The sequence below is a fragment of the Pygoscelis adeliae genome, unplaced genomic scaffold (assembly GCF_000699105.1).
Source record: "Pygoscelis adeliae isolate BGI_AS28 unplaced genomic scaffold, ASM69910v1 Scaffold245, whole genome shotgun sequence".
Classification (NCBI taxonomy): Eukaryota; Metazoa; Chordata; class Aves; order Sphenisciformes; family Spheniscidae; genus Pygoscelis; species Pygoscelis adeliae.
Window position 1 is genome coordinate 537,679 of NW_008824766.1, and position 12,052 is coordinate 549,730.

Consider the following 12,052-nt stretch of genomic DNA (forward strand, 5'->3'; position numbering starts at 1 on the left):
CCCATACTGTCCCAGGAATACCAGGATGAGCAAGGGGGGAGATCGGTGCAAAGTCAGTATCACAGAGGTAATGTGGAAGCAGGCCTCATCTGGACAGCTGCTGGCAAGTAGACCTGCCCTCTCTGTAGCATCAGAGCTACGGCTGGGCCAGGCTGGAGTTGGTGACCTTGCTCAGCCTAAAGGACTGCTAGAGAAAGCAGAGATGTGCACAGATCCCAGCGGCTCTACAGAGGAGCAGAGTCAGTCAAGCTTTGCTAGAGGAAGATGCACAACTGGGTCTAGATTTTAACATTTGGGGTGAGCGGAAAAGAAGCTTGTTAGGCTTCCTTTTTTTCTTTTTTTTTTAAAGCAGCAGATTTTCTGTCAAGAGTTTTTAATATATTTATTTGAAAACAAGGTTTTGTGAAAGAGTACACTAAATAGCATATATCTGTTCTTCAGCCATAAAACACGGACTATCAGCTTTAGCTCAGCACAGATTGGGGTTGCATGCACTGAACAGCAGATCTCGATAGGAAGGTCTTCACGTCTGTCTTTCTGATATCAAGCATAGTGTCTTCTTTAGAGGACATGATCCTGGAGGAGGGGGAGAGAGAAACCAGAAAAGCAAACGGATTTAAGTAAGGCTTCTTGTGGTTGGCCCCACACACTCACCCGAGCCTGCCACTGACGCAACATTTACAGTTTTTAGCAAGGAGTTTGTTTTCCTGCCCATCCACCAATTCAAGTGCATAATCTTTGCTCTTGGGAGCACTGGGACATGCCAGCCCATATTTGGAAATAAAGCAACTGGGTTTCTGCCTCTCAGTGAGAAACTTGCACTTCAGTTCAGGCACTTTAACCAAGGAACCTGAGAACTGCACTATTCATTGCCTGGAACAGACCTACAAGGATCCTTAAGTTGGGCTCAGAGAGAGCATCACAGAGCCCGTGACCGGAGTGTCTTTAAATTCTGCTACGAACTGCTGGGAAGACGAGACAACCCCAGAAAGCGGAGTAGTAGTTCTCTTTCGACCAATCCTGCCACACTGCCATATCAAGTAGATGACAGCTTTGTTACATAAACCACTTGTCCCTCTGGGACCATCTTTCATGAGCTGATTATTCCCAGCTCAGCTGTTGCCTGTGACAACAACATGCACTGCTCTAACTCTGCCCAGCGAGGCTCTACTCAAGAGTAGCCAAGCCTGCGAGATTAGAGACCAGATCCAGTACGACTGGGTCAGGCCTGATCTGGAAGAGTGGATTTCTCCTTTATTGCTGCCAAACTCTTCAAATTGGGACAGAGCGTATGTTTCTGAATCTGGCGCAGAAGCCGTCAAAGAGCTAAAACAAGAGTGCTGGGTCCTGGTAACTGCTTCAGTTGATCCAAAGTGGCTTTTCCTTCATTGGGATTAATAAAGGTGACTCTGCACGCTACACTGTACCTCAGGTCTTAATCATCAATGTACTCGAAGGGCTCTGGTGGTTCAGGTTCCTGCTCCTCTTCCTCAATCTTCGGACCGTGAGCTGCCACAGGTTCAACCAGCTCCTCCATATCCTCACTGGTGTCCTTCAGAATGATGATGCCTCCGATGGAAAGCTGCAAGACAAGCACAGTGAGCATTACAGCTGCTCACCTCTGCCTCGTGGTGCAGTGTTCGTGGCCACAGTGTTTATCCTAGGCCATATGAGACACTTCCGCAGGAGTGAGTTTCAGAGAGCAAAGCATCTGACTCCCACCCGGATCCCTACCTCATAGGGGGATGGAACAGACAGAGCCTATCCAGGCTGCCTTTTGTATTGTCACTATCTAAGTCTCAGTTTGACAGAAAATGGCATCTGGATTCACAGCTTTACCCCAGCCCCAGTCTGGGGCTTCCACACGGAAACTAATTGAACCATAATTGCTTTATAAGGCTCATCTTTTCAGGGCAACAAAGCTTAGTGAAGCCTCCCTGTGTAGCCACCTCCCAGGAGGCTATCTGAAACAGAGACTAATCTGATCACCAGCTTCCACCGACTGAGGAATCCTATTTGCAGAACCTCGTAAAACAAAGGGGAATTAATTACAAAGATCACAACCAAACATCCTGGCAGGCTAAAGCAAATCTGTGCGTCTCCAAGACTGAAACACGAGGTGCAAAGAGGCAGTGCTGTGTCACGCCTGGCTGGGATCAGAGCTTTGACCACAGCAGGATTAAGGCTATAAACAGCATTTCAAAGACACCTTTTACTCTGGCGTTCCCCAAAGCAGAGCAAAGCTCCACAACAGCTCCGTTTCGAAAGCCTCCTTGGTTACACACCCTAATCCCAGAAAAAAACCTGCACTGTTCTGTTCTCTTCAAAACCTATTTGGGGGGGGGTTAAGGCAGGAAACTGCACTCCCCTCACCAAGGACTCGGCTTCTTTTGAAACTGAAGCAAACAGCTACATACATCCACATTTCAGCTGCATGAGTGGACACTTACTGGACCACATAGCAAACTTCCCAATCCAAATACTACTTGGGTCACCTCCTCTCTTTAAAGGGTAGAAACTGAAAAATCCTTCCACAGCTATGCTAAAGGAGACGTTTCAAAAGGGGACGATGCACAGAGAATTCCAATGTGCTGATGGAATTCCAGGAAATCCATTTATTAAAAACATGACTATTTTCTTGGAAAAAATATTACTATTTCTGAACACCGTTTTCCCATGCATAATCCTGCAAAAGGGGGAAGTCAAGGGTGTTATTTCTTGAACAAAAATAAAGGCCAGAAGAATTTGACAGAAGATTTAGAGGTCAGGAGCAAGCTTATTAGCTTTGCAATATATTTGAGCATCTCACAAAAGACAGTTACCCCTTGGGCTAATGCTAAAAGGTCTTCTTCATTCTCTATCTGACAGTCACGTGCTACCTCTTCTCTATGTTAACAGGAGATGAAAGCACTTTTCTAAGGTCAGATGTAACTGAATAAGAAATCTGTTTAATGAAGAAAAATACTCCAATTAGGTACAAACCCCACTGCAGAATAATAAAGCCCCAACACAAGTCCTAATGTATTCCATTGCTTTGACAATGAGCCTGTACAACTTCTCAGCCCACTGTAAAGATCATGGCTCAGTCTTTAAGTCCCCAGCAATGTCATTAACACAGAGTACGTCTGATTGATATCCAGGTTACAGCATTTGATGTACGTAGAAGAAGAAAGAAAAATAAAGCAGTGTTAGCATCGTGAAAAGGTTTGCAGCAGCTCTGGCTTTCCCCCAACTAGAACTGCATGAGATCATTTGGAGAGAGGGACATTAAAAAGCAAATATGACAACAGTGAAGTTGCAAATCTCTACATTGCAGTGATGCGCCAGCCGTGAGTGGCATTCTCAGGTACACACAGAACTTTTGGGTCCTTACGCACAAGCCCAGCACTGCGAACGCTCTGTCAAGCGCACAGACTAGGAAGGTGACACTTACTGGTTTGAAAGGCTGGTATCGGCAGCTCTCTGTCATAGTGAGAACTTTGAGCTGAGCAGGCATGACTCTGGCTGGGTTGTCCAGAAGCTGGAAGTTGGGTTCAGGCTCTTTTTTCTTTTCTTTTTCATCCTTCTTTTCAGTCTCATCCTGTGGAAAGGGAGGAGAACATCAACGTGATTTTAACAGTAGTCTCTAGCCCTTTCACAGTTCAGGAGGGTAAGGTACAACCTGCTACTCTTAACACAGGCAGCAATTCCAGAGCATGGTGAGAAGCCATCCTCCTGCTGAGGAACAAGCTAACACGTATCTATCAGCTGGCACAGGCAATGCCAGCGTGGTTCTAAGTACGCTCATCGTGGCAATGCCTCGCTCTCAACTGCAGGTGAAAATAAGTTCAACAAGAGGTGGCAGTGGAACAGTTTACCTCTGGCTTCCCTTTCTAATATTTCCTCTGTAAACTCACCACTTTTTGTTCACAACTGAAGATTCTTTAATATCATTACTAAGCACATGAAAATTGCCAAAAGCTGCCCTTGTATTCTCGCAGCTGTACAGCCATCATTGACAGCAGCTCAACCAAAATGACTCGACCTCAGTGACTCCCTAGGGAATTGCAGTTAAATCCTCCTTTACCAATGACTCAGCAGCTGGAGGCAAAAGCTTAGAAGGAGAAAAACACAGCATCCTTTATGTACTTAAGAACACGGATCATGTTTTCCCTCTTGCTCGGGAACATCTGAGTTGCAAACAAAAAAGACTGCAGAAAAGATGGAAACAACCGATAGGAAACGATCAGGAACACGGCGAAATGCATGGCACGTCCTGTAACAGCAGACAGGACTTTCTCTGGCACAGTGACTGCTTGTCGCTGTGCAGGTCTCTTGGAAGCTATGGATTGCTAGTCATGTAACAGGCATAAAAGAAAAAGAGGAAAGCAATTATGCCTCTAAAACATTAGGACAATAGCAAAACACTCGACTCAAACACAGCAGGTGGCAGCAAGCTCCCTTTTTACTATCCTCGTTTTTCTGCTCGATTCAGCCAAGAAAACTTTTCAGATGTCTGGAGCGTACACGCACACAGACAGGAGACGTGAATCCCTTCGAATATATTGCTTCCTCTCAACATCCGTACTTAACTGTAAGTTGTAGCAATTTTAGAAGAAACATGCATCTGCTCAGCACATTTTGCTTAGTATAATTCAATGAAAAGGCCATGTTTGATGACAAGGAAACATTGATAAAGGAGCAAAAAGACAAAAAACAGAGATTCTACCTTGCACGCATGAGATGATTCATTTTCTGGGCCAACTGTATAAAGTTCAGTGCCTACAACATGGCTGCATTTAAGTACATCTTGGAAGGTTATTTTACACATACACCTTTGATCTTAGGCCACACTCCCTTCACATACCATTTGTGTGTTTCTTTTTGAAATTAAAGAGGCAAAAAATTTTGTGACCATGTTGCTTTTCTCACATAGACGTTAAAGTAGAATCAGAAAGGTTTCTGCTGAGCTTGTCAGCATAACTCATTTTCAGCTTACAGTTGTTCTTGGCATATCTGCATCCATTAGCAGAGCACAAAAGGAAGGGTCCTTTGTCAGGGTACGGCAAGAATTTTATCTATCTGCCAAGTTTTTTCCAAATTACAGCAACCACCAAGAATTCATTATCCAGCCATTTCTCTATCCCTCAGCTTGCTCCAGGATGACACATTATTCACAGATGACGATGACAAGTTCCAGTGTGAGGTCTATGAGCTGAAAGAAATCATCAGAGGACCAAAGCAATCACCATAACTACTGAGCAGCGTATGGATCCTGTGCTCAAAGCTCAACTGGTCCTGAGGCGGGTGTGAATAAACATTTGGCATTTTGATAGATGAGCAAGGCACATAAGAAATTGCTGCCAGAAAGGTGAATGTTTCAGAATGGGGGTTAAGCATTTGCAAAACCAGAAAGTTTAAACTCTTCAGTGCTCATAACTGAATTAGACTCCATCAAGCAACTGCTACAACACTGAGTTCTTTTTAAAAGGTCAGAGGTACCAAGGACATGAAATTATTAAGACTTTTTCCACATTAATAAGAAAAGTACATGGATAAGAGATAAAATTCCCTTGGCCTAGAAACAGCAGGCAATGAAATAATGCACAAAAGGTTCATGCAGTTAAAGGCACATAAATTTGTCAAAACAAGCTTCTGCCTTTAAGGAAGTCAGTTACAATATTGAGGAAGATTTATTTCTCAGAAATAATGGCTTCATAAATAATACCACCCTCTTGCCTTTAACAGCGCGCACACACACAGAGTAAAGTTGCTAACCAGTGTGTGCAGTACACTGAAACATGTGTTAATGCTTTGCTCAGAACTAACACAGGTGGCAGGGCAGACAGCGTTAAGGGGGTGCCAGCTTTCATGACACCTTCCACATTTGTGGGGGGGAAGAAGGCATTTAAGTTTCAATGTTTGCACCTACCACTTCCATCTTCTCCTCTTCCTTCTTCTCTTTCTCCTTCTCCTTTTCCTTCTTCTTGGCTTTTGCAGTGATGGACAGCACAGCAGTGGAAACCTGGATATGTCAACAGAGGAGGCATTCAGCATGACTGCAACACTGTACGCCGTGCTTCAGCTCCCCGGGCAGGGGAACAAAGGGAAATCAGTGTTAGATCAGTTCTCAGTGCAGGTGTCAATAAGATCAATTCCACTTCCTACCCACTGCTCTGTTTAAGAGACAAATACACCACCGTCAAAGCAAATAAATGGCACAGATGGGACAAAAAAAATGCCATGAATGCAGACTGGGTCCAGCCACTTATGCAGAAGGAGAGCAAACTTCCTAATTTAGAGATTAATCATTACTGTCTGGGTCTCTATATGAGAGGTTTGTTTGTTCATTTTTAACAGAGCAACAAATGGAATTCTTGTTACAGGAAAACCCGTTGCCAGAGTCTCCAAGGTGAAGAAACATGTATATAGATACTCTTTAGAATGACCTAAAGCTGTTCCACTGTCTTAATCAGACAGCTGTACTTCTCATTGATCTAAAGAAGTGGATATGCAAAATGCCCTATGGAGGAGCCCTCAGACGACTTTGGCACTCCTGAGCCAGAAAGTACCCAGAAGCAACACTCGAATACAAGAAGTCAGCATGTCTCCCTTCCAGTGAGCACATCTCTAGCCACACTAACTGTCTCTGTAAGGCAGTAACTTGCTCAGAGGGGCAGGGAGCAACCGCTTTGTCATGTTGCTGGTGAGGCTTTCTAGGCTAAATGTGGGATCTTGGCACATTTTAATTTTGGCCAGGGAAGTTTAAAAGAGAAAGGATTTGTCCAATTCCCATCCTATTCCAAAGGTGAGAAAGCAGCTATGAGCAGTGAGCTTTGCCTTTCATCAGAGTTCATTTCTGGGTTCCTTGGTGGCTTGGAAATCTGTCTTGCCCAGCATTCAATTCTGGTAAAATGTTTTACGGTTTTCACACAACGTCATTCATCAGCATGACACACCTGGGGTCTCCACTGCTGCAATTGCTCCCTAAGGGCTGCTCTGCCTGCTGCTGTGGTCTGCTCAACAGCTTTTACCATCTTGCGCCAGGAGACAAATTGCTTCCGCTATTGTCCCGCTTGTCATCCCATAGGTCTCATCTCTTTCTTTTGAATACCTAGGTATTCTCAGTTCCACACTTACCTTTTTGCAATCCATGGGCCCGACAGCTATTACTCTAGCACACGGGCCCACTGCCCTGAGCCCAGGTACACTTCTGTCTTTCCATATGGGACTATTTGAGAAGTGTCCCACCTAATATTCTCAATGTTTGCATTGCAGCAGCATTTTGAAGCCCAACTCATGAACAAGGACCCCTTTGTGCTTGGTGCTGCACAAAGACGATACACACATACAAATCAGTAGGGCATGGAAAACAGTTTTATTAATCAATGCTTCTGCTTGACCACTGGAGACAAGGGAGGTTCCAGTGACTCAGTAGCACAGCAGTTGTATGCCATGATCAGCAACAGTCCCAGGCACAGCAGGAAAAAATAGCTAGAATTCTCTTTCAGAGACAATATAGCGCCTGCCAATTTTTCTTTCTCTCCTTCGATTCCCTGTGAGTGCCACCAAAGTCAATGTTTATACTAGGAGGGAAAAGGGGTTAGTCTTTACAATGCAGAAAGCTAGCCCAAATACCTTCTCTTTCTCCTTTTCCTTTGGTACCTCAAGAGGTGGGGGATAGGCAAATGTGGACGGCTTACAGTTGGACTTGTACTGGACTTTCGGCATCTAAGACAAACAGTTAAAAAAATTGTTAGAGACGAGAAAAGCAGGGGAAAAAAATCCACAGCAGAATAATTACTTTAGCTTCATTTTCCTTCCAGCAGAGACAAACACAGATCCTCTAAAGAATACAAGCTTCCCCTTTTCCCCCTCCGGAAGCTGAGAAACTGTTATCAGTGGCAACAGTTCAGCTAGAACAATGTTATTTAATTATTCTATAATTCAACTCTGGCAAGCTCTCCTAGCCTTCTCCATACACTCCACGCTATTCACACCATGCTTTGTTTTCATTGTTTCGAAGCTTTTGTGGTTTTGATGTTGTTGCTGTGCCTGCTCCTATTAACACAAAATTGGTTTAAGATCTAAGTGAAGATCTGCTCTGTCAATGCACACTAGGGCAAACCAAGCACTGCCTGACATCCACCTCTTGCGAAAGGACAGTACATTTTGGGGGTGGGTTACCAATGTCACATATTCTCTTACTCTTGGCTACTTAAGCGAGGGCAGAAAGCATCTTTTGACAGCCAATCCAAATTCTTAAACTGAATTAATTTCTGCAGTATCTCAACTCTCTTCCTTTATGACACACCACAGCACAACAATAGAACAGGGACTGCTCTGAGGAAGCAAGGTGGGTGTGGTGCAGCCCATAACATACATCCAGCCTGTAGCTGGCTTTAGCATGCGAGCCAAGTTATACAACATAACCTCACCTACAGCCGTTTGGGCTCTCTGGAAACTCTAAAGGATGGAGAGAGGGAGTCAAAATGGCAGTGCAACCAAGCAGCGAAAAGGGTGCTGAGCCTGCCACTGCTGGGGAGGTGCAGAGACAAGCAGCAACCCAACCTCTGTGAATTATTCAGGACAGAGGGGGGGAGAGGGGGGCGGGGGAAAGGAAGGCATTTTCATGCAAACATCTCTCTTCAAACAGAGCGAGCATTTTGAGCTGTGTGTAGATTGACTCGATGCTCAGCCCGAGACAGGTGGAGAAGAGCAATCTAGAGCCACAAGGTTTCGGTCCAGGGGCTGCAGTCTAGCAAGCTGGATCAGTCCCACAGAGGGACTCTGAGAGCAGCCCAGCCCTGTGCATGCTCTGTGCATCACAGAATAAGCCTGCAGCAATGACAGGAGGGGGCTGCACACCCCTGTGCTGCCACATTCAGAAGCTTTTTTGTGGAAGTTACTAGCTCAGTTCTTTGGCACAGGAGACCCAGCACGGTCCACAGCTTGCAGAGGCCATACCACAGCTGATCAGCTGGAAGAACAGATGCAGAAGAGAAGTGCAATACCCATGTCTGCTCGGTTTAATGTTTACTCCCCAAGGAATCCAAACAAATACTGTTTTCCCACTGCTAGCTTTCCTAGGGGAGAACATCACATAATTTATATGGGAGGGCAGGGGGGTGACACACTTTTTTTTTTTAAAATAAGTTTGACCTTCTGGAGTGATAATGGGGTGGTCTCTGCCCACATATACTGACTAGAGTTCCTTTCTCTGTAAGCTACTTTGAAGTAAAGGGGTCAAAGTCTGCCCTCTACATTTTTCTTGTCCCTATTGCCACCACCAGTTCTGCAATTTAAGCCTGCTTTTCAGACTTCTTCCAGTGCACCTTTTCTGGCGCAAACAACCTGGAGACATGTAAAGAACACGAACAAATCCATGCACACGCCTCCCAGACCACTTGAGTCTTCCAAGCAGCTATCAGCAGGTCTCCTCCTCTCTGCTCATTACGTACCTTAAGATCCTTGTTAAGGCCAATGACGCAGGTTGGGGTGAAAGCCAGTGACAAGAAGTGTGACAGGGGGAACCAGAACCAGAACTGGGTGAAGACCAGAACCCCCACCACAGAAGGCATGTGAGTATGTCCCGTCCTCGACTGCAGCGAAATAGTTACGTTATGGCCCCCTGTAAGGAATCATAAATGAAATGTTAGTTAATGCATTCCTGGGTACTCCACAAAGACACCTGAGCAATGCGTCTCTAGAATAGCTGCTGTGAAGGGGGCTACGCAGTGCAAACCAGGCCATAATGCTGCCAGCTTTCTCCTCTGGAATACACCTCCCTCCTTCACTGTGATCTCAGCTTACGCAGCAAAACAGACAGGCAGCGTAACCACCAAACTGCTCCATCTGCTAGATATTACCCAAACACAATCAATGAATACACAGCCCTTCCACGCTCATTTTGCCAGGATACAGGTTAAACAAAAGTACAGTTCAGAAGGCAGGGAGAGGGGAAGAAAAAGGCAAACCTTCACCATAAGCAGTTTTAAAACATCGCATATAGATGATCCACAAGACAAGACTCACGAGGAAAACAGTGCATATAAAGCAGTGCATACAGAAACTTTTCTTTTTGTGGCTGCCTCCCTGAACTGTCAGTTATTCAGAAGAAATACGCCTAGGTTTTTATCCTACACCATCTCAGCAGAAAAAAAATGTAAACAGCAGCAACTTCAGAAGTTGCTTCTAGAGGTTATCAATCTAAGCAGCAAAGAGACAAGCTCCTGCAGTCTTTGCAGCAAAATTAAATCTCTGCCAGACAACCAAGTCTTAGCTTTGTACTTGCAAAGCACAGACCAAAACAACTCCATATGTTGATGTAGTGCAGAAACATCCAGCTAGAAACCAAATTGAGATTGGGCTTGCAGACAGAGTGAGAAAGTGTTAATCTGATCTTCAGTCTTCTGATGAACGCAGTGAATTGAGTTGAAGAGGGCACCAGGCAAGTCCATTACTGCTGACATGACCAGGTGCAGGGAGGTTAACTTTGTTAAAACACAAATGTCCACTCGTTGCAAATGCAGGGTGCTTTATAGCTGAAAATCCCAAACTGGAGTAGCAGTCCTCTGCCTCGCACAAACAGCCACCCTGATAGGGCCAGGCAGCAATGGAGCTCTCTGAGTTTTGAAGACAAGCAAAATGAATTTTTGCTGCCAAAACTAATGAAATCCCTGAATGAAGCAGTAATCTCATCTTAGGTATCGGTCAGTGTTAGTCCCAGGAGAAGCAGTGGAAGATGGAGGATTTTGATGCCCTCCTGTACGATACCCTGCATACATACTATCTCCTCGCTTTTCCTTTTGCGGTAGCAATAGATCTCCTGCTGTTTGACTAGAGAACTCCTTCCAGCCGCCTCTTTGAAGAAAGGCAATGATACGGTCTCATCTTTTACTGCTGCTAGGTCTGCTCTGCTTCTCATTATTTTCCCCCGATACTCATCTCTCACCTTTGTACTTGAATTTGCCACAGCATTAAGGAGGGGCTGCCTGAGGTCTTGTGCCATCCATAAACATGTCAAACACTGTACACTCAAATTTCTGGTCTTCTCCCCCATCTTTACTTTGAACTTTTCTTCACTGCATCACTGTATAAGGGCCAGGTCAGTAATCTGCAGATATTCTGCATCAAGCAGCCCAGTGAATGTTGCACAAGCAGCTTAACTAGACTTCATCAAACTTTTGGACTTTAATTTTCAGCATTTATTTTAACCTTTAGAATTATATTACTCGATCTCTGGAATTTCCTGGATGAGTAACAGATTTCATACTCAGAAGGTGCTGTCATGCTACTCCTTTCTGCTGTTTTACACCCACACAGAGCCCACTCTCACTCCCAGGGTTTTGCAGGGAGCAGGAAAGGTGGGAGACATGATATTGCACAACAGTGATCTATCTTCATGATTAAGTAGCAGCCCTGACAACCTGGAAGGGAACACATTCCAGATCTTTGGCTGGATGGGTGAAAGCTGTCACATGATGCCTGTAAAAAAAATATCCAAAACCACACATGAAACATTTTCAGGGCTCCTTAGGTAGTACTATAGGGTCCATCTCCCAGAACTCACACTGCTACTGTGGCAAGGTTTGCTGGAATTAAAGTGGCTGTTCTAAAGGCTATGAGGATTTCCTGGCTCAAGTTTAATGTCAGTTAACAAGAGCAGAAGTGCAGCAAGCAGACGCCGATGATTTACATGCTTTGATAAACTCACTCTTTACATAGTCATGGTGGCACTTGGTAATACTCTGGCCGTGTAGCCCAGGACAACACACCAGCACAATAGTCATTAGATAAAGATGCTTTGTGGACCTTGGAAATTAGTTTCCAACCCTGGCCTAGGCAGCATCCCATTTTCAAACAGTATCACACTGTTTCTTTCTCTATCAGCAAAGACCTATAATCAGCTTCATCTATGTAGTGAACGAAGACGACCTGAACTGTTAGCGGCAGCACAGAAAAGTCAAAATCTCACAGGACGAGCCATCAAAACCCCAGCAGAGTTGACTTCAGCGTGTGCCAGCGACCCGATTCACATGGGCAATGAAATACAAGGTAGCTCTAATCTAAC

General features: G+C 44.8%; 1 protein-coding gene across 1 annotated transcript in view; it reads right to left on the reverse strand.

Annotated features, from left to right (window-relative positions):
* Positions 1–363: 363 nt before the first annotated feature.
* The window catches only part of PSMD1 (proteasome (prosome, macropain) 26S subunit, non-ATPase, 1), a 76,899-nt gene continuing 65,210 nt past the window's right edge, over positions 364–12,052 (reverse strand). Inside the window, exons 20-25 of the mRNA XM_009323593.1 lie at positions 9,441–9,610; positions 7,618–7,710; positions 5,912–6,004; positions 3,434–3,580; positions 1,428–1,582; positions 364–576 (exon numbers count right to left, since the gene is read on the reverse strand). Of these exons, the coding sequence (XP_009321868.1) occupies positions 1,436–1,582; positions 3,434–3,580; positions 5,912–6,004; positions 7,618–7,710; positions 9,441–9,610 (650 nt within the window). The 3' untranslated portion in view covers positions 364–576; positions 1,428–1,435. The remainder of the gene's footprint in view (positions 577–1,427; positions 1,583–3,433; positions 3,581–5,911; positions 6,005–7,617; positions 7,711–9,440; positions 9,611–12,052) is intronic.